Source organism: Ovis canadensis, chromosome 6, assembly GCF_042477335.2.
Source record: "Ovis canadensis isolate MfBH-ARS-UI-01 breed Bighorn chromosome 6, ARS-UI_OviCan_v2, whole genome shotgun sequence".
Taxonomy (NCBI): Eukaryota; Metazoa; Chordata; class Mammalia; order Artiodactyla; family Bovidae; genus Ovis; species Ovis canadensis.
In genome coordinates, this window is record NC_091250.1 from 29,490,213 (window position 1) to 29,512,586 (window position 22,374).

Genomic DNA, 22,374 nt, shown 5'->3' on the forward strand with positions numbered 1-22,374 from the left:
GTCCAAAAGTCTGTTCTTCATGTCTGTATCTTTTTTGCTGTCTCATGTATAGGGTCATCCTTACCATCTTTCTAAATTCCATGTATATGCGTTAATATACTGTATTGATGTTTTTCTTTCTGACTTACTTCACTCTGTATAATAGGCTCCAGTTTCATCCACCTCATTAGAACTGATTCAAATGCATTCTTTTTAATAGGGGAGTAATATTCCATTGTGTATATGTACCACAGCTTTCTTATCCATTCATCTGCCGATGGACATCTAGGTTGCTCTCATGTCTTAGCTATTGTAAACGGTGTTGCAATGAACATTGGGGTACATGTGTCTCTTTCAATTCTGGGTCCTCGGTGTATATGCCCAGCAGTGGGATTGCTAGGTAGTACGGCAGCTCTGTTTCCAGTGTTTTAAGGAATCTCCACACTGTTCTCCATAGTGGCTTTACTAGTTTGCACTCCTACTAACAATGTAAGAGGGCTCCCTTTTCTCCACATACTCTCCATTTATTATTTGTAGACTTTTTGATAGCAGCCATTCTGACCGGGTACCTCATTGTGGTTTTGATTTGCATTTCTCTGATAATGAGTGATTCTGAGCATCTTTTCATGTGTTTGTTAGCCATCTGTATGTCTTCTTTGGAGAAATATCTGTTTAGTTCTTTGGCCCATTTTTTGATTGGGTCATTTATTTTTCTGGAGTTGAGCTGCATGAGCTGCTTGTATATTTTTGAGATTAATTATTTGTTGGTTGCCTCATTTGCTATTATTTTCCCCCATTCTGAAGACTGTCTTTTCACCTTGCTTATGGTTTCCTTCATTGTGCAAAGGTTTTTAAGTTTAATTAGGTCTCAATTGTTTGTTTTTGCTTTTATTTCTATTATTCTGGGAGATAGGTCATAGAGGATCTTGCTGTGATGTATGTCAGAGAGTATTTTGCCTATGTTTTCCTCTAGGAGTTTTATAGTTTCTGGTCTTACATTTAGGTCTTTAATCTATTTTGAGTTTATTTTGTGTATGGCATTAGAAAATGTTCTAGTTTCATTCTTCTACAGGTGGTTGACCAGTTTTCCCAGCACCACTTGTTAAAGAGATTGTCTTTAATCCATTGTGTATTCTTGCCTCCTTTGTCAAAGATAAGGTGTCCATAGGTGTGTGGATTTATCTCTGGGCTTTCTATTTTGTTCCATTGATCTATATTTCTGTCTTTGTGCCAGTACCATACTGTCTTGATGACTGTAGCTTTGTATAGTCTGAAGTCAGGCAGGTTGATTCCTCCAGTTGCACTCTTCTTTCTCAATATTTATTTGGTTATTTGAGTTTTTTTGTATTTCCATACAAATTGTGAAATTATTTGTTCTAGTTCTCTGAAAAATACTGTTGGTAGCTTGATAGGGATTGTATTAAATCTAAAGATTGCTTTGGGGTAGTATACTTATTTTCACTATATTGATTCTTCCAATCCATGAACATGGTATATTTCTCCATCTGTTTGTGTCATCTTTGGTTTCTTTCATCATTGTTTTATAGTTTTCTATATGTAGGTCTTTTGTTTCTTTAGGTGGATTTATTTCTAAGTATTTATTTCTTTCTGTTGCAATGGTGAATGGGATTGTTTCCTTAATTTCTTTCTGTTTTCTCATTGTTAGTGTATAGGAATGCAAGGGATTTCTGTGTGTTGATTTTATATCCTGCAACTTTACTATATTCATTGATTAGCTCTAGTAATTTTCTGGTGGTGTCTTTAGCGTTTTCTATGTAGAGGATCATGTCATCTGCAAACAGTGAGAGTTTTACTACTTCTTTTCCAATCTGGATTCCTTTTATTTCTTATTCTTCTCTGATTGCTGTGGCTAAAACTTCCAAAACTATGTTGAATAGTTGTGGTGAGAGTGAGCACCCTTGTCTTGTTCCTGATTTTAGGGGAAATGTTTTCAATTTTTCACCATTGAGGATAATGTCTGTTCTGGGTTTATCATATATGCCTTTCATTATGTTGAGGTATGTTTCTTCTATGTCTGCTTTCTGGAGAGTAAATGAATGTTGAATTTTGTCAAAGGCTTTCTCTGCATCTATTGAGATAATCATATGGTTTTTATCTTTTAATTTGTTAATGTGGTGTATCACGTTGTTGATTTGCAAATATTGAAGAATCCTTGCATCCCTGGGATAAAACCCACTTGGTCGTGATGTATGATCTTTTAAATATATTGTTGGATTCTGTTTGCTAGAATTTTCTTGGGGATTTTTGCATCTATATTCATCAGTGATATTGGCCTGTAGTTTTCTTTTTTTGTTGCATCCTTGTCCTGTTTTGGTATTAGGGTGATGGTGGCCTCAGAATGAGTTTGGAAGTTCATCTTCCTCTGCAATTTTCTGGAAGACTTTGAGAAGAATAGGTGTTAGCTCTTCTCTAAATTTTTGGTAGAATTCACCTATGAAGCCATCTTGTCCTGAGCTTTTGTTTGTTGTAAGATTTTTGATTACAGTTTTTATTTCTGTGCTTGTGATGAGTCAGTTAAGATTTTCTATTTCTTCCTGGTTCAGTTTTGGAAGGTTATACTTTTCTAAAAATTTGTCCATTTCTTCCAAGTTGTCCATTTTATTGGCATATAGTTGCTGATAGTAGTCTGTTATGATCCTTTGTATTTCTGTGTTGTCTGTTGTGATTTCTCCATTTTCACTTCTAATTTTTTTTTGATTTGATTCTTCTCCCTTTTTTCTTGATGAGTCTGGCTAATGGCTTGTCAATTTTATTTATCGTCTCAAAGAACCAGCTTTTAGTTTTGTTGATTTTTGCTATAGTCTCCTTTGTTTCTTTTTCATTTATTTCTGCCCAAATTTTTATGGTTTCTTTCCTTCTACTAACCCTGTGGTTCTTCATTTCCTCTTTTCCTAATAGCTTTAGGTGTAAAGTTAGGTTATTTATTTGATTTTTCTCTTGTTTCTTGAGGTAAGCTTGTATTGCTCTGAACCTTCCCCTTAGCACTGTTTTTACTGAATGCCATAGATTTTGGGTTGTTGTGTTTTCATTTTCATTTGTTTCTATGCATATTTTGATTTCCTTTTTGATTTCTTCTGTGATTTGTTGGTTATTCAAAAGCATGTTGTTTAGCCTCCATATGTTTGTATTTTTAATAGTTTTTTTCCTGTAGTTGACATCTAATCTTACTGCATTGTGGTCAGAAAAGATGCTTGAAATGATCTCAATTTTTAAAAAAATTTACCAAGGCTAGATTTATGGCCAGGATGTGATCTATTCTGGAGAATATTCCATGTACACTTGAGAAAAATGTGAAATTCCTTGTTTTGGGGTAAAATGTCCTATAGATATCATTAGGTCTAACTGGTCTATTGTATCATTTAAAGTTTGTTTCCTTGTTTATTTTCTGTTTAGTTGATCTATCCATAGGTGTCAGTGGGGTATTAAAGTCTCCCACTATTATTGTTTTATTGTTAATTTCCCCTTTCATACTTGTTAGCATTTGTCTTACATATTGCAGTGCTCCTATGTTGGGTGCATATATATTTATAATTGTTATATCTTCTTCTTGGATTGATCCTTTGATCATTATGTAGTGTCCTTCTTTGTCTCTTTTCACAGCCTTTGTTTTAAAGTCTATTTTATCTGATATGAGTATTGCTACCCCTGCTTTCTTTAGTCTCCATTTACATGAAATATATTTTTCCAGCCCTTCACTTTCAGTCTGTATGTGTTCCTTGGCTTGAGTTGGGTCTCTTGTAGACAGCATTCAGCTAGTCTTTGTCTTTTGCTTGAGGCATTCAAAAAATTTACATTTAAGGTAATTATTGATAAGTATAATGGTCACCTGAGTTAAATTCACCCATTGCAGTCCACTTTAGTTCACTGATTCCTAAAATGTCAACGTTCACTCTTGCCATCTCCTGTTTGATCAATTTCCATTTGTCTTGATTCATGGACCTAACATTTTAGGTTCCTATGCAATATTGCTCTTTACAGCATCAGACCTTGCTTCCATCACCAGTCATATCCACAACTGGGTGTTGTTTTTGCTTTAGCTCCATCTATTCATTCTTTCTGGAGTCATTTCTCCACTGATCTCTACTAGCATGTTGGGTACCTACTGACCTGGGGAGTTCATCTTTCAATGTCCTATCTTTTTGCCTTTACATGCTGTTCATGGGGTTCTCAAGGCAGGAATACTGAAGTGGTTTTCCATTTCCTTCTCCAGTCGACCACATTTTGTCAGAACTCTCCACCATGACCCGTCCATCTTGGGTGGCCCTACACAGCATGGCTCATAGTTTCATTGAGCTAGACAAGGCTGTGGCCCATGTGATTAGATTGGTAAGTTTTCTGTGCTGGTGGTTTTCAGTCTGTCTTGTCCTCTGATGGAGAAAGATAAGAGGCTTGTGAAGGTGTCCTGATGGGATAGACTGACTAAGGGGGATACTGGGTCTTGTTCTGATGGGGAGGGGGTCGTGCTCAGTAAATCTGTAATCCAATTTTCTGCTGATGGGTGGAGCTGTGTTCCCTCCATGCTATTTACCTGGGGCCAAACTATGGTGGAGGAGAAGGCAATGGCACCCCACTCCAGTACTCTTGCCTGGAAAATCCCATGGACGGAGAAGCCTGGTAGGCTGCCATCCATGGGGTCGCTAAGAGTCGGACACGGCTGAGTGACTTCACTTTCACTTTTCAGTTTCATGCATTGGAGAAGGAAATGGTAAACCACTCCAGTGTTCTTGCCTGGAGAATCCCAGGGATGGGGGAGTCTGGTGGGCTGCCATCTATGGGGTCGCATGGAGTCAGACATGACTGAAGTGACTTAGCAGTAGCAGCAAACTATGGTGGAGGTAATGAAGATTTTGACCTCCCTCAAAAGATCCCAGGCATGTGCTGCTACAGTCCATGCCCCCAACCCTGCAGCAGGCCACCACCAACCCACACCTTCGCCAGTGACTCCTGGTAAGGAGACCCCCAGGCAAGTCTCCTTTGGAGTCACTGTTCCTTTCCCCTAGGTCCCAGTGCACAAGATTCTGTTGTGCCTTCCAAGAGTCTATTTCCCAGTCCTATGTAAGTTCTGGCAGCCCTATAGTGGGGTTAATAGCTACCTCCTCCAGGAGGACTTATGCCATACCCACACCCAGAGCCCTTGTCCCTGAGCAGACCACTGCTGACCCGTACCTCTACAGGATATGCTCAAACACAGTTCTGTCTCAGTCTCTGTGGGGTCCCTGGGTCTTGGTGTGCAGAAAATTTGTTTGAGCCCTCTGAGCATCTCTGGAGGGAATAGGGTTTGATTCTAAACGTGAATTTGCCCCTCCTACGATTGTGCTGGGGCTTCTCCTTTGCCCTTGAACGTGGGATATCTCCTCATAGCTGCTTCAGTGCCTACTGTCTTACTGGGGTTTTTCTGACCTTGGATGTGGGGTATCTCCACACGGCCGGTCCAGTGAAGCACAGCCGCTGCCCTGACCTTGTACATGGAGTATCTTTTCACAGCTGCACCAGCAAAGTGCAGGCACTGTTCCTGACCTTGGAAGTGCGGTATCTCCTCTCAGCCAATCACCACTCCAGCACCCTGCAATCACCACTCACCACTCCGTTATATCTACTACTATGGGCAAGAATCCCTTAGAAGAAATGGAATAGCCATCATAGTCAACTCTTTTGTTGATCACAGTCAACTTTTTGTTGGCCAAAATGCAGTACTTGGATGCAGTCTCAAAAATGACAGAATGATCTCTGTTCGTTTCCAAGGCAAACCATTCAATATCACAGTAATCCAAGTCTATGCCCTGACCAGTAATGCTGAAGAAGCTGAAGTTGAACTGTGCTATGAAGACCTACAAGACCTTCTAGAATTAACACCCCAAAAAGATGTCCTTTTCATTATAGTGGACTGGAATGCAAAAGTAGGAAGTCAAGAAACACCTGGAGTAACAGGCAAATTTGGCCTTGGAGTACAGAATGAAGCAGGGCAAAGACTAACAGAATTCTGCCAAGAGAACGCACTGATCATAGCAAACACCCTCTTCCAACAATACAAGAGAAGACTACACATGGACATTACCAGATGGCCAACACCAAAATCAGATTGATTATATTCTTTGTAGCCAAAGATGGAGAAGGTCTATATAGTCGGCAAAAACAAGACTGGGAGCTAACTGTGGTTCAGACCATGAACTCCTTATTTCCAAATTCAGACTTAAATTGAAGAAAATAGGGAAAACCACTAAACCATTCAGGTATGACCTAAATCAAATCCCTAACGATTATACAGTGGAAGTGAGAAATAGATTTAAGGGACTAGGTCTGATAGAGTGCCTGATGAACTATGGATGGAGGTTTATGACACTGTACAGGAGACAGGGAGCAAGACCATCCTCAAGAAAAAGAAAGGCAAGAAAGAAAAATGGCTGTCTGAGGGGGCCTTACAAATAGCTATGAAAAGAAGAGAAGTGAAAAGCAAAGGAGAAAAGGAAAGATATAAGCATCTGAATGCAGAGTTCCAAAGAATAGCAAGGAGAGATAAGAAAGAAAGCCTTCCTCAGTGATCATGGCAAAGACATAGAGGAAAACAATAGAATGGGAAAGACTAGAGAGTTCTTCAAGAAAATGAGAGATACCAAGGGAACTTTTCTGGCAAAGATGGGCTTGATAAAGGACAGAAATGGTCTGGACCTAACAGAAGCAGAAGATACTAAGAAGAGGTGAAGAACTATACAAAAAAGATCTTCATGACGCAGATAATCACAACCGTGTGATCACTCACCTAGAGCCAGACATCCTGGAATGTGAAGTCAAGTGGGCCTTAGGAAACATCACTATGAACAAAGCTAGTGTAGGTGATGGAATTCCAGTCGAGCTATTTCAAATCCTAAAAGATGATGCTGTGAAAGTGCTGCACTTAATATGCCAGCAAATTTGGAAAACAGCAGTTGCTACAGGACTGAAAAAGGTCAGTTTTCATTCCAATCCCTAAGAAAGGCAATGCCAAAGAATGCTCAAACTACTGCACAATTGCACTCATCTTACATGCTAACAAAGTAATGCTCAAAGTACATGAACCATGAACTTCCAGATGTTCAAGCTGGTTTTAGAAAAGGCAGAGGAACCAGAGATCAAATTGCCAACATCTGCTGGATCATCTAAAAAGCAAGACAGTTCCAGAAAAGCATCTATTTCTGCTTTATTGACTATGCCAAAGCCTTTGACTGTGTGGATCACAATAAACTGTGGAAAATTCTGAGAGAGATGGGAATACCAGACCACCTGACCTGCCTTTGAGAAACCTATATGCAGGTCAGGAAGCAACAGTTAGAACTGGACATGGAACAACAGACTGGTTCCAAATAGGGAAAGGAGTACGTCAAGGCTGTATATTGTCACCCTGCTTATTTAACTTATATGCACAGTACATCATGAGAAATGCTGGGCTAGAAGAAGCACAAGCTGGAATCAAGATTGCTGGGAGCAATATCAATAACCTCAGATATGCAGATGACACCACCCTTATGGCAGAAAGTGAAGAAGAACTAAAGAGCCTGTTGATGGAAGTGAAAGAGGCGAGTGAAAAAGTTGGCTTAAAACTCAACGTTCAGAAAACCAAGATCATGGCATCCAGTTCCATCACTTCTTGGCTAATAGATGGAGAAACAGTGGAAACAGGGTCAGACTTTATTTTTCTTGCTTCCAAAATCACTGCAGATCGTGACTGCAACCATGAAATAAAAAGACGCTTGCTCCTTGGAAGAAAAGCTATGACCAACCTAGACAGCATATTCAAAAGCAGAGGCATGACTTTGCCAACAAAAGTCTGTCTAGTCATGGCTATGGTTTTTCCAGTAGTCAAGTATGGATGTGAGAGTTGGAGTGTAAGGAAAGCTGAGCACTGAAGAATTGGTGCTTTTGAACTGTGGTATTGGAGAAGACTCTTGAGAGTCCCTTGGACTTCAAGGAGATCCAACCAGTCCATCCTAAAGGAGATCAGTCCTGGGTATTGATTGAAAGGACTGGTGTTGAAGCTGAAAATCCAATACTTTGGCCACCTCATGTGAAGAGCTGACTCATTGGAAAATACCCTGATACTGGGAAAGATTTAGGGCAAGAGAAGAAGGGGACGACAGAGGATGAGGTGGTTGGATGACATCACCAACTCAATGGACATGAGTTTGAGTTAATTCTGGGAGTTGGTGATGGACAGGGAGGCCTGGTGTGCTGCAGTCCATGGGGCCACAAAGAGTCGACCATGACTGAGCAACTGAACTGAACTGAATTGATACGTATGATCCCGTTCCCACTTGCTCCTTTGTTTTGGGTGTGAGTTTATAAATCTTTTCTGTGTTTCCTGTCTAGAGAAGATTCTTTAGTGTTTGTTGAAGAGCTGATTTGGTGGTGCTGAAATCTCTCATCTTTTGCTTGCCTACAGACAAACTTTTGATTTCTCCTTCATATTTAAATGAGATCCTTGTTGAGTATAGTAATCTGGGGTGTAGGTTTTTCTGTTTCATCACTTTAAGTATATGCTGCCATTCCCTTCTGGTTTGAAGAATTTCTACTGAAAGATCAGCTCTTATCCTTATGGGATCCCCTTGTGTGTTATTTGTTGCTTTTCCCGTGCTGCTTTTAATATTTCCTTTTTGTGTTTGATCTTCATTATTTAATATGTGTCTTGGGGTGTTTTGCCTTGGGTTTACCCTGTTTGGGACTCTCTAGGTTTCTTGGACTTGGGTGGCTATTTCCTTCCTCATTTTAGGGAAGTTTTCAACTATTGTCTCAAGTATTTTCTCATGCGCTTTCTTTTTGTCTTCTTCTTCTGGGACTCCTGTGATTCAGATTTTGGGGCATTTAACATTGTCCCAGAGGTCTCTGAGGCTGTTCTCATTTCTTTTTATTCTTTTTTCCTCTCTGCTTCATTTATTTCCACCATTCTATCTTCCACCTCACTTATCCTATCTTCTGCCTCAGTTATTCTACTGTTGGTTCCCTCCAGAGTGCTTTGATCTCATTTATTGCATTATTCATTATTGACTGACTCTTCTTTATTTCTTCTAGGTCCTTGTTAAACATTTCTTGGATCTTCTCAATCCTTGTCTCTAGTCCATTTATCTGTAACTCCATTTTGTTTTCAAGATTTTGGATCATCTGTACTATCATTATTCTGAATTCTTTTTTCAGGTAGACTCCCTATCTCCTCCTCTTTTGTTTGGTTTGGTGGGCATATATCATGTTCCTTTACCTGCTGAATATCTCTCTACCTTTTCATTTTGTTCAGATTGCTGTGTTTGGGGTGCCTTTTCTGTAGGCTGGAAGTTCATGGTTCCTTTTATTGTGGAGCCTGCTCCCTATGGTTGGGGTTGGACTAGTAGCTTGTCAAGGTTTTCTGGTTAGGCGAGCTTATGTCTGTGTTCTGGTGGGTGGAGCTGGATCTCTTCTCTCTGAAGTGCAGTGAAGTGTTCAGTAGTGAGTTTTGGGTTATCTATGGGTTTGGCATAGCTTTGGGCAGCCTATCTTTTAATGCTTGGGGCTGTGTTCCTGCTTTGCTGGATAATTAGTGTGGTATGTCTTGCTCTGGAACTTGTTGGCTCTTGGGTGGAGCATGGTTTCAGTGTAGGTATGGAGACTTTTGGGTGAGCTCTTGTCTATCAATGTTCCCTGGAAGTAGGAGTTCTCTGATGTTCTCAAGTTCTGGAGTTAGGCCTCCTGCCTCTGGCTTTCAGTCTTATACTTACAGTAGCCTCAAGACTTCTCCATCCATACAGCACAGATGATAAAACAGCTAGGTTAGTGGTGAAACAATTCTCCACATCGAGGGACACCAGAGAGGTTCACAGAGTTACATGGAGACGGGAAGAGGGAGAAGGGAGATGGAGGTGAGCAGGAGGAGAAGATTGGGAGTCAAAAGGGGGAGACCAATCTAGCCCAGTAATCAGTTCCCTAAGTGTTTCCCATGGCCCAGAACACCCAGAGAGATTCACAGAGTTGAGTACAGAAGAGAAAGTGGAGGGAGGAGATAGAGGTGACCTGAGGGAGAAAAGGGAGAGTGAAAAGGGGAGAGAGCAATCAAGCCAGTAATCACACCCCAAAGTGAAAATGGATACTGAAGATTAGATTCTTAAAGGTACAAAATTGATAACAAATACCCAAAAGCAAAGATTAAAAATCTAGAGTAGAGGTTAGACTCTCAGAAAAATAGTATTAAAAATACAAAACAGAATCAATCACAAAAATTATAAAAATATATATATGATATTTGCTTTAAAAAGAGGACATTTTTTTGCAAGGTAGGACATTATAAAAATGAAAATTAAAGGAGTAACAAAGAACTTAAATTTAAAATAATTAAAATGTGATAATAGTAAAAATATGTCTAGGAATTTCTCTGGTGCTGCTATGGGCAGTGTGGGGTCAATTCAGTTTCAGATGGTCCCTTGCTCCAGCCTGTACTTGTTCTCAAGGTCTATAGGCCCCTCCAATGCTTAGTCAATGTTAACTACAGGGTTTTAATCTGTTGCACCTGTCACTCCCAGAGCGGTTCCCTCTTCTTTATTTTGGCTTCCTCTTTTTGCAAGTCTCTTCAGTGTCTAGTTGTTGCCCTGACACAACGGGGTGAAGGTGGTCACTTATTTAGGCTCACTTGTTCAGTTGTGCTGTGGGTAGAGAGGGACACTGCAAACAAATATCGCTGGCATGTGTGGGAGAGTGGTCACAGTGTATGGATCACACTGGGTTTGCCACAGCTCAAGGTGGCATGTGCTTCCTGGGCCCACACTGCTCAGGCTCCAGGGTGCTCTGCAGGGGCACTGTCCAAAGCAGACCCTGCATCTTGTGCACTTCCCAGGTCTAAGCTGCTCAGGTTCTTGGGTACTCCACTAGGGCACAGACTCTGTTGGGTGTGCATTTTGTGCCCTTCTCAGGTCCGAGGAGCTCAGGCAACCAGGTGCTTGGTGAGCGCACTGTCCCAGATGGGCCGTGAGTCTTCATCACCTTCTCCTGTCTGGCTGCTAGGCTTGCCGGGTGCGCCACGAGAGCGCCGTCTCAGGTGTGCCGTGTGTCTCCTCTGGGGAGCTGATCTCAGGCTGTGACCCTCCTGGCAGATGTCAACTGTCCAGGATCCCAGGAAGATGAGGTTAGCAACTGGGAGCCTGCTCACAGTGTGGTGGAGGATGCCAGTCTCTGGGTTCGAGAACACAGCAGCCCCTAGCCTTCTGGCTCCGGCTGTCGCATGCCTGCCTCTCTGCCTCCAGCGGTGGTGGCGGCGGCGGCTGGGGGCTGGCTGTACACAGCTGGCTAGCTGTCCTTTGGTATTCACTCAGTCCTTTGTTCTGTGAGCAGGCCAGGCTGCGCATTGGAGCCTTTCATGGGAAAGTTCTCTTTTATTCTCTCTCTCTGGCGATCCCACAGTTTTGGTTGCTATCTCATGTTAGCTCCCTCAGAATTGCCCTCAGGGCATTACCCTAAATCCTTACCCTGGTCCTTACCCTAAGCACCAATTATGCAGCCCACAGCTCCCTTTCCATCTGGCAGCAGATGCGAGTGTCTGGGCTATTTCTCTGCTGGCAGTGGCTGTTAGATGGGTATTCTGTGGATTTTATTTTTTTCTCCCGGTTATGTTGCCCTCTGAGATCCCAAAACTCCACAGAGGCCCGCCTGTGAGATGGCTTCCTACTGTTTGGAAGCTTCTCCTCCTTCACCACTCCCTCCCAAGGGAGGGACAGGTCTCCATCCCTAACTCTCTGTCTCTCTTTTCATCTTTTATATTTTGTCCTACCTCCTTTTGAAGAGAATGGGCTGCCTTTCTGGGTGACTGGTGTCCTCTGACAGCATTCAGAAGTTGTTTTGTGGGAGTTGCTCAGCATTCAAATGATCTTTTGGTGAATTTGTGGCAGAGAAAGTGGTTTCCTTGTCCTATTTCTCCACCATCTTGGGACCCTGACCCCTCCACCGCCACCGCCGCCGACAACTCCCATTCTTCTCTCCCAATCCCTAGAAACTGCCATTTTATTTTCTGTCTCTAGGAATTTGCCTGCTCTAGGTACCTCATCAAAAGGAAGTCATGTAATACCTGTTCCTTTGTGACCAGCTTCTTATTTCACTTAGCATAATGTCCTTAAGTTTCATGCATGTTGCAGCATGTGTCAGAATTTCCTTCTCTCTTAAGGCTCAATGATGTTCCACCGTGTGTGTATACCACGTTTTCTGCTTATGCATTTGATGGACATTTGTGTTCTACCTTTTGACTGTTATGAATTATGCTGCTGTGAACTTTGGTGTGCAAATATCTGTTAGAATCCTTGGTTTCGATTTTTTGAGGATAAGCCCAATTCCAAGAGTGGAATTATGAAACCATATGATAATTATATGTTTAATATTTTAAGGAACAACCATGTTCAATATTAGTTTTGAACATCAGCTGGACTAGTGAATACTGCCTGGTTTTGACCTTCAAAGATGACACTTGCTTGGCAGAGGATAAGAGTTTCAAGGGAAATAGATGTTTATACCTTTATGAATAGGTTAGCGGTATACAGAAGTGTTTGCTCCAGCGCATTGAGCTTATTTTGATACTGTGCTGGCTTTACCACAATATATCTTTAAAGACAACGTATGCATACATAGTAATTACAAACCACATTCTTTGTTTTATATGCTAACTATGAAGTTCATGCTTCGTTATCTGTTTCCTTAGCTATGCATCCCTTTGTGTTAATAACCACTTGTAAGGTCTTTAATTCCCTCAACATTTACAACCTAAATATTTTGCTGAGGTATGTCTCTTTCCTTATAGTCAGCATTGTTGCTAAATGTCATTAGGAAATCTCAGTAAATATCAGTCCTGTGAACGTGAGACTTAACATAATTACTCATGATGACTTTTACAAAAGGCTCTTTTTTGTATACTGACATTACTTTCATAAAGCACGATTGAACTCTCTGTCTAAAGACCATCTATATGTGTCCAGCCAAATGTTTTACTTCAGGTTTACATTATTAGTTTAGAGTATCTTTCCACAAGGTGGTATTTCTAGAAATAGGAATACTAGCTGAAACCTACATCAGGAGTTTAACTTAAATTTATTCTATGATAGAACTGCTGGACCACCAGTCAACCTACTACTTAATATTAATAGAAGAAAAAATAATAAGAGATGGAGAGGGATATAATTTTATTATGGGAGTTTCATTTTGGTAAAATCATAATGAAATTTTTAAGTGTTAGCTTTTAATTGTTCATCCTTTAATTTAGACACATCCAAGGAAGACAGTTTGATGGAAGATATATTGTAGGAATACAAAACTGTTAAAAAAAGATAAGCTTTTAAGCCTCTTTGGGAAAATAAAAGCAAAGCCATATCTTCTAGGATTAAGGAAACTGGAAAACCCTTGGAAAATTATTAATAGGTTGTTAAAATTCCCCATTAGAAATGAACACTCTCATCATGCTTTTATACCACAATTCAGGATCTTTTCATCAGAGAAATTAAGTGATAGTCCTAGTTTCAATGTTTGAAGTTTGGCTGCTAAAGAAAGCTTTTCCTGTAGCATGTTAAACGGGCCAGATCAGCACTTGTTTCTTAGGTGCTCGATAAATGAAAGAAACTTTAAAATATATGTAGACATATATGTTTTCCCCCCAAAGTTTCCTTCTAGGAATACCCCATAATTATTGCTTTAGTGGGCAATAATTTGAAAATCAGAGGATTTCAGAGAAAAGAAACTTTAAGAATTTCACATTTATTTCTTATCATGAACAGGAATCTCCATGCTGAGAATTGGTTTCCCGATTCCCAAGCCAATGTCTTCTTTCTCTCTACACATGCTTTCTCCTTTTTAGCATTACTACTGTGAAGAAAAAATAGGTGTTTTATTTTCCCTAAAAAACTCATACTGTTTTCTAGATTGAAGAGCTATGATAAACTTTTAAAAGAAGTGTCTAGGAGAAATAATCAATGAATATATTCATTTATTTACAAACATTTATTGAATACCAAATACATCCAGGAATCTATGAAATACAGTGAAGGAACAATATTGATCAAAGACAGACACAGTGCTTCCTCTCCCAGAGTCTGAAGAGTAGTGGAGAGAAAAATTAATGAATAAATAATGCAAAATTACATATAATTACAAATTGAGATAAATCTTTGAAATAATCTTTGAATAACCTTTGGATTATTGAAAATATTTGACAAAAGAAGTTGATCAGACTTGGGCAGCAAGAATGACTCCCCCCACCCCCCAAATGATATGTGTACTGATGTCCAAAAGTTGAGTAGAATTTAACTAGGTGAAAGGAGATAGGATGAGGGTAAAGTAGGGAGAAAAGGTGTGACATGTAAACCCATGTATTAGGGAGGGGAAAAGATCATATACAGTGGGATCAGAAGGTGTTTTTTATTGTATTTTTTTGGATGAAAGCTGGATGAAAACTGGGCATGCTCATAATCTAAAAGGAAAGACTTAGGCGAGAGAGAGAGGTTGAACGTATTGGAGGGATAGAAATAGTTGGAGCAAGGTCTCCAAGGAAGTGAAAGATTGAGGAGGCCTGAGATGATGAGCAAGGAGTATAGAACTGGTTGTGAAGAAATGGAGGCATGGACAAAGAGAGGAAGATAGTTGAGAAAGTAATTTATGCACTGGTGTTTAAGACAAAATCATCTGCTGAGGCTGAGGTTAGGGTTAGATTGGGAACTCGAGATGAATGTTGAGTATATGAGGGAGAAGACCAACAAAAAATTTAATAAATTGTGTTGAAGTTCCTATGAAATTGGGTATAAGGTCTAGGGAAGTAAAGTGAAAGAAAGTGAAAGTATTAGTCACTCAGTTGTGTCTGACTCTTTGCGACCCCATGGTCTATTTTCAACCAGACTCCTCTGTCCATGGAATTCTCCAGGCAAGAATACTAGAGTGGTTTGCCATTTTCTTTTCCAGGGGATCTTCCAACCTAGGAATTGAACTTGGGTCTCCTGCATTGCAGGCAGATTCTTTACTGTCTGAGCCACCAGGGAAGCCCAATACATTCATGTATTTCGATAAAAACCGTTGACATCATGGAAGTGACCAACACATACTGTAGCACAAGATATGTTTAATGAAACTAGAATAATCTCAGTGCTGACATTAAGAGAACATTAAGTTCAAATAACATAATTACGAATCAGGATCCCATTTCTTTAAGAAGTTTTCACAGTTTGTTGTGATCCACACAATCAAAGGCTTTAATGTAGCCAATGAAGTAGAAATAGATGTTTTTCTGGAATTCTCTTGCTTTTTCTATGATCCAGTGGATGTTGGCAATTTGATCTCTGGTTCCTATGCCTTTTCTAAATCCAGCTTGTACATCTGGAAGCTCTCGGTTCACATTCTGTTGAAGCCTAGCTTGAAGGATTTTGAGCACTACTTGCTAGCATGTGAAATGAGTGCAATTGTGTGGTAGTTTCAACATTCTTTGGCATTGTGATGCTTCCTAATGCCCAGTTGACTTTGCACTCCAGGATATCTGGCTGTAGGTGAGTGATCACACCATTGTTATCTGGGTTATTAAGCTCTTTTTTTTTTTTGTATAGTTCTGTGTATTCTTGAAGAATTATTAAAAAAAAACTGTGGGAAATTCTTTTTTTTTTAGTAGTAAACAATTTTATTTTATTTTCTTTTTTAAATTATTTTTTTCTTTTTTTACTTTACAATACTGTATTGGTTTTGCCGTAAATTGACATGAATCCACCACATGTGTACATGAGTTCCCAACCCTGAACCCCCCTCCCATCTCCCTCCCCATATCATCTCTCTGGGTCATCCCAGCGCACCAGCCCCAAGCATCCTGTATCCTGTATCGAACCTAGACTAGAGATTCGTTTCTTACATGAAAATTCTTAAAGAAATGGGAATACCAGACCACCTTACCTGTCTCCTGATAAACCTGTGTGCAGGTCAAGAAGCAACAGTTAGAACCGGACATGGAATAACAGAATGATTCCAACTTGGGAAAGGAGTACATCAAGGCTGCATCTTGTCACCCTGCTTATTTAACTTATATGCAGAGTGCATCATATGAAATGTTGGGCTGGGTGAAGCACAAGCTGGAATCAAGATTGCTGGGAGAAGTATCAATAACCACAGATGTGTGAATGACACCATCCTTATGGCAGAAAGTGAAGAGGAACTAAAGAGCCTCTTGATGAAGGTGAAAGAGGAGAGTGAAATAACTGCTTAAAAGTCAACATTCAAAAAACTAAGATCATGGCATCTGGTCCCATCACTTCATGGCAAATAGATGGGGAAACAATGGAAACAGTGACTGACTTTATTTTTTTGGCCCCAAAATCACTGCAGATGTTGAGTGCAGCCATGAAATTAAAAGATGCTCCTTGGAAGAAAAGCTATGACCAACCTAGACAGCATATTAAAAAGCAGAGACATTACTTTACCAACAAAGGTCCATCTAGTCAAAGCTATGGTTTTTCCAGTCTCACATGTATGTATGTGAGAGCTGGACCATAAAGAAGGTCCAGCTTTCAAACTGTGGTGTTGGAGAAGTCTCTTGAGAGTTCCTTGGACTGTAAGGAGATCAAGCCAATCAATCCTAAAGAAGATCAACCATGAATTTTCATTAGAAGGACTGATACTGAAGCTCCCATATTTTGGCTTCCTGATGTGAAGAGCCAACTCATTAGAAAAGACCCTGATGCTGGGAAAGACTGAAAGCAGGAGAAGGGGATGACAGAGGATGAGATGGTTGGATGGTTGGCATCACCGACTCAATGGACATGAGTTTGAGTAAACTCTGGGAGATTAGCAAAGGACAGGAAGCCTGGCGTGCTATAGTCCATGGGTTGCGAAGAGTCAGACATGACTGAGCGACTGAACAACAACAACAACGAATCAGGAACACAGTCAAATATGCTTCGTATCAAATATGATTAAAATAATTAGAAAAAAGGAAAAAGTGGCAAAGTTCAGAGATATTTATAATGTAATGGAATATATAGATGGAAAGAGAAAAGAGGTGAGATTAAGGAGGAAAACTGATTCTCTCTGCTTCTTACCAGAAGGAATATTAAGGAGGAAATTAATTAAGAAGGATAAAGGGAACCTCTGATTGTTTCAGTATTGGTTACTTGATGATTTTTCAGAGACTGAAAACTGAGATCTGATAATTTCTTGTAATAAACATGAGGTCATATAATGATTCTTGTCACCAAGTATAAATGTGTGGCTGGGGATTTCCCTCTCACCACCAAGCAGTTCTCCAGTGCAAGCTGGATGTCGTACAATTCATCTCGTTTCTGACACTACCTCTCCAGAGATAGCATCAGATTCCACAGGTTAGGGGCTCAGTCCCACACGACTGCCCTTTACTTCAGATACTAATTGCAAGTCCAGGTGGTTACTTGGGCTGCTGACTGACTGGCTGTAAATCAGAGATTCCCATAATTCCCTCCTTGAGTTTGATTAATTTGCTAGAGTGTCTCATAGAACTCAGGAAACCTGTTTACTCACCAGATTACTAGTTTATTACTAAGGATACAAATCAACGGCTAGGTGAAAAGACACAGAGAATGAGGTACAGAGCAAAGGAACTTCTATCTGCATTGAATTTGGGGCCTGACACAGTGGCACATGGAAGCATTCTGGTTCATCTTCTTGGGAACTCTCTGAGCCCTGTCCTTCTGGTTTTATTACATATGTGTGATCGATTAAAATGCTCAATTTCCAGTTTCTTTCCCCTCAACAGAGATCTGGAGATGGAACTGAAAATTCCAGGCTTCTAATCCCATGGTTAGTTCTCTTGGTAACCAGCCCCCATCCTCAGATGCTTCCCCAAAATCACTTCATGAACTCAAGTGTGGTTGAAAGGGGTATATTATGATTATTGACACCTTAATTATATAGGAAATGCCAAGGATTTTAGGAGCTTTATGCCTGAAGCAGGGTTGAAGACCAAATACACATTTCTTTTTATAAACCACAGTATCATACTTTGTGTTTTTCTTCTGACACTTGGAAAAACACGCATTTATATTAGTTCTTTTTCTACCAAATTCAGTCAAAACTGAAGAGCAGTAATAACATCTGAATAACACAGATGTGCTTGTGAAGTCCTTTCTTCTATTGAGACACCATGGATGGGGAAGTTGTCTATGCATTTATTGTTATCGTTATTGTTGTTGTTTTATCTTTGTTGTTCAGTTGTGTCCAACTCTTTGTGACCCCGTGGACTGCAGCATGCCAGGCCTCCCTGTCCTTCACTATCTCCTGGAGCTTCTTCGAACTCATGTCCATTGAGTTGGTGATGCCAATCCAACCATCTCATCCTCTGTCGTCCCCTTCTCCTGCCTTCAATCTTATCCAGCATCAGGGTCTCTTCCAATTTTATCTTACTAATCATCTAATCACACTCTTCAGAAAAGTTTGAATTTCTTAGAGCATTTGCTTTTCCTAACTATGGTGCTTAGTGATAAATAATTTATTTATTTAAAGAAGATGCTAGCCACCTCTATGCCTAGGTGGCTGGAGCTGGTCACCTTGAAATAGAATTTTCTGCTTCAGACATTAGTCACTTGAATACTCTGCCACGTTATGAAACATAAAGTGAGTAGACACCCATGACTCTGGAGGAAGGGTGTAATAGACTTTTTGTGGCTTGATGAAGATCCTTCTCTCCAGATTCCATGGTCTGCTGGTAGGGCTGGCTTTGCACATGTGGAACCAGGATGGGCACACAGGATCCCCACACTTGGGGTATGATGTTCTGTTGTTGTTGCTATGAAATTCTTAATGATTTTATCTTAGAATTTGTTTATTTGTAAATGAAGTATGTTGACACAATGGTGCATACATTGGGGGCTTGGGGCCGTCAGCTCACTCCTGGTCCCTCTTCCTTCCACTTCCCCAGGATAGGTTCTTGGCTCTCTGCTCCCAGTTTCTCACATCCTCCCTGCCTGTGTCCTGTGATTACTGCTGTCCTCTGCTTGAGCTGGCAACCAGGTTGGGTTGGTGGGGAGGAGGTTGGAAGGTGCCATACGTGGCATTCTGCCACCCCTTTTGGCCCTAGTAGTGGTTTGTGAACAAACGTGGAGGTTTAGGGTCAGTGTATGCTTGTGGCATCATAAGGCAAGGGAAGGCTGTGACCATCCCTGGACCAGCAATTCCACTGTATACTTGGCAGCTGAGTAAGTGATGGAGAGTCTTTTTTCCACCTGTCCAGGTACTGCGTGTATCCTGGCAGGGAAGCTGTGGTCCTTTGGTAGTTGCCTGTCCTCTGTGCGTTGGAGAAATGGGGCCTTTAAGGGAAGATGACTTCTCTGCCCCTGGTGGTAGCATGGCAATGGTGGCTGCTGGGAAACAGATCCCAGCACCTGGTGAGCCATGTGTGCCACCACAAAGGGGTCCCTGGGCACATGTGGAGGTTTGCTCTTGCTCTGTGGTTATCCTCATGCCTGAGAATGAACACCGTAGAACACCAAATAAAACCCACCCTGAGATGATGAAAGGGACTGTGGAAGAAAGGAAAAGTTTGATATTGAAATATGTTTATTGACACTTTTCTCTGTTTTTAGAACAAAAGATCCCACATTTTTATTTTGAATAGGGTTTTGCAAATTATGTAGTTGGCCTTGTCCACGGGGCTTATTACTGCATGGTGATGGTAAAGTCACTAAGCTGTGTCCTGCTCTTGCGATCCCATGGATTGTAGCCTCTGTCCATGGGATTTCCCAGGCAAGAATACTGGAGTGGGTTGTCACTTCCTCCTCCAACGTATCTTCCTGACCCAGGGATTGAACCTACGTCACCTGGTTAGCAGGCAGTCTCCTGTGCTGCAGGTGAATTCATTACTGTTTGAGCCACCAGGGAAGTTCTATTATTGGATAGTTGGAGGTCAGTGAGTCTTCTGGGAAGGAAGGCCTTGAGACCTCTCTGATACTTATTGTCATGCTTTGCCAAAAAAAAAAAAAAAAAGACAGCATCTGGGTAGAAAATTAAAGAGCTATGAATTTACATTCAAGTGTGAAGTTATGCAGGCACTAAGATGGAAAGGATTTTGTAGCTGCAGGTCAGAGACAAAATTGTGAAGACCTGGTTTTCTACAGTGACATCTTGTGGTAGTGAAAGAAACAACAGCTATGCTGACCCAAGGAGGCTTTCTTGTTTTCTCCAGCAGCAGGCATTTAGAGTGAGTAAGCCTCTGGGCTTAGAGAGGGGAAAGGGTAGGTCTCAAGAGGGAGATAATGGACCTTCTATTAATGAAGGCAGGTGAGGCGAATGAGTCAGTGGAAAAATATAAGATGTGATCAAACACGCATTCCAAGCCTGGGATATGGGCCATGTTGGTTTCTTTGCTATGGAATTATGTTTTGATTCAATGCCATAGATATTAAAATAGAGGAATATTTAAGTTTTCTTCTTGGGTATGGAGATTCAATGTTTCAGGAGAGATTATGAACATCAACTTATAGTAAATCTTTTATAACTTTAGGGCCAGATATTGACTCATAGTAATATTGTTCAAATATTTATTAACTAATAAATATTTATGGATTTTGGCACTGTCCTAGGCTAAGCATGTGTATCCGGTGTCTTACTTGTCACTTAAATTCGTTGTAAAATTTCTTGAGTTTTAACTTAAGGTATTGCAAGGAAATAAAAACATGAAATTCCACTTTATGTATTTAGTAGCATGTGTCAGGTTAGATGTTGGGATGCAATAGTAATGCAGACATTTATGTTTGCTGTTTTCATGAAGCTTACAATCTAGTGGGTGCAGATATTCGACAAACACTTGCACAGATGCTTAACTTCAGCTGTGCTGAGTGCTACGAAGGAGAAGCATAGAGTGCTGTGAGGTAATAATACGAGGATGTAGCCTGGTCCCTGAGGAAGAAACATTTAAACTGAGGCTCAGAGGATGAGTAGGAAGCATATAAGAAAGAGTGGGGGATAAAAAGGGAACAGGGAGGAAAATATTTCAAGTGGCATATTTGATGGTTGAATACAAGGAATAGAAAGCTGGTTTGGGGTCCAAGGCTCAGTAATTAAAGGGGGCAGTGGTCAGTAAGGAAGCTGGGAAGGAGGTTGGGACCAAATTATCCAGGACCTTGAAGGTAATGGCCAAGATTTACCCTCTTAACCGCCAAACAATGTACAGATATTGAAGCATTTTAAACAGTTACAGTCAGATATTTTTTTTCCCCTTTGTCTTAAAAAAAAAATTCTCTCTGGCTTCAGTGATTAAAATAGATTGTTCCCACTTGAGAGAATAGACACAAAGCATGGTTTGAACACACAGGATTTTTGGAATTAATGACAGAACTAGGTATATCAGCAAGTAATGCTCAAGTGAAGATGTTTTTCAAATTCTGCAAGATATAGAAGGTCTACATTCTGTGGGTCTACCATCAAATTAAATTTTAGCTTTTTGTTACCATGAAGAAGTAAAAGGAGTAATTTCCTCTTTCTTTTTTAAAATTCTATCACTGTCTGATAAAATATGACCTACATTGTGGACAAAGCTTGGCATATATATAACTTCCAATAAATTGGTACATTAAGCTTCATTGTTAGTAGCTAAGTAAATAGGTTTAGATTTAAAGGATACTTTGACCATGGTTTTCCTTTTGGTTGGAAAGAGGGTTTTAGGTAGGAAGGATTTATTTTTTTCAGCATTCTTAGAAATGGCAGACTTCTTAACTGTGGTGTTGGAGAAGACTCTTGAGAGTCCCTTGGACTGCAAGGAGATCCAATCAGTCCATCCTAAAGGAGATCAGTCCTGGGTGTTCATTGGAAGGACTGATGCTGAGGCTGAAACTCCAGTACTTTGGCCACCTCATGCGAAGAGTTGACTCATTAGAAAAGACTCTGATGCTGGGAGGGATTGGGGGCAGGAGGAGAAGGGGACGACAGAGGATGAGATGGCTGGATGGCATCACTGACTCAATGAGTTTGGGTAAACTCGGGGAGTTGGTGATGGACAGGGAGGCCTGGTGTGCTGCAACTCATGGGGTCACAAAGAGTCAGACACAACGAGGGACTGAACTGAACTGAATTAATATTATTACTACTAGCTCTACTGTTGTTACTCAGTTGTGCTCAGCACCTCTGTCCGTGGAATTCTCCAGGACAGAATACTAGAGTGGATAGCCTTTCCCTTCTCCAGGGGATCTTCCCAACCCAGGGATCGAACCCCAGTTTCCTGTATTGCAGGTGGATTCTTTATCATCTGAGACACCAGGGAAGCCCAAGTATACTGGAGTGGGTAGCCTATCCTTTCTTGAGGGGATCTTCCCGACCCAGAAATCGAACTGGGGCCTCCTGCATTGCAGGCAGATTCTTCACCAGCTGAGCTACCAGAGAAGCCTACTTACATATTTATGTTTATATATATATACATCT

At 40.7% G+C, this 22,374-nt stretch overlaps 1 protein-coding gene across 1 annotated transcript in view; it reads right to left on the minus strand.

Moving 5' to 3' along the window:
• The window catches only part of LOC138442865 (putative uncharacterized protein encoded by LINC00612), a 132,555-nt gene extending 121,222 nt beyond the window's left edge, over positions 1 to 11,333 (minus strand). The window contains exon 1 of the mRNA XM_069595009.1: positions 11,138 to 11,333. Within this exon, the coding sequence (XP_069451110.1) occupies positions 11,138 to 11,333 (196 nt within the window). The remainder of the gene's footprint in view (positions 1 to 11,137) is intronic.
• Between the last annotated feature and the right edge of the window lie 11,041 nt (positions 11,334 to 22,374).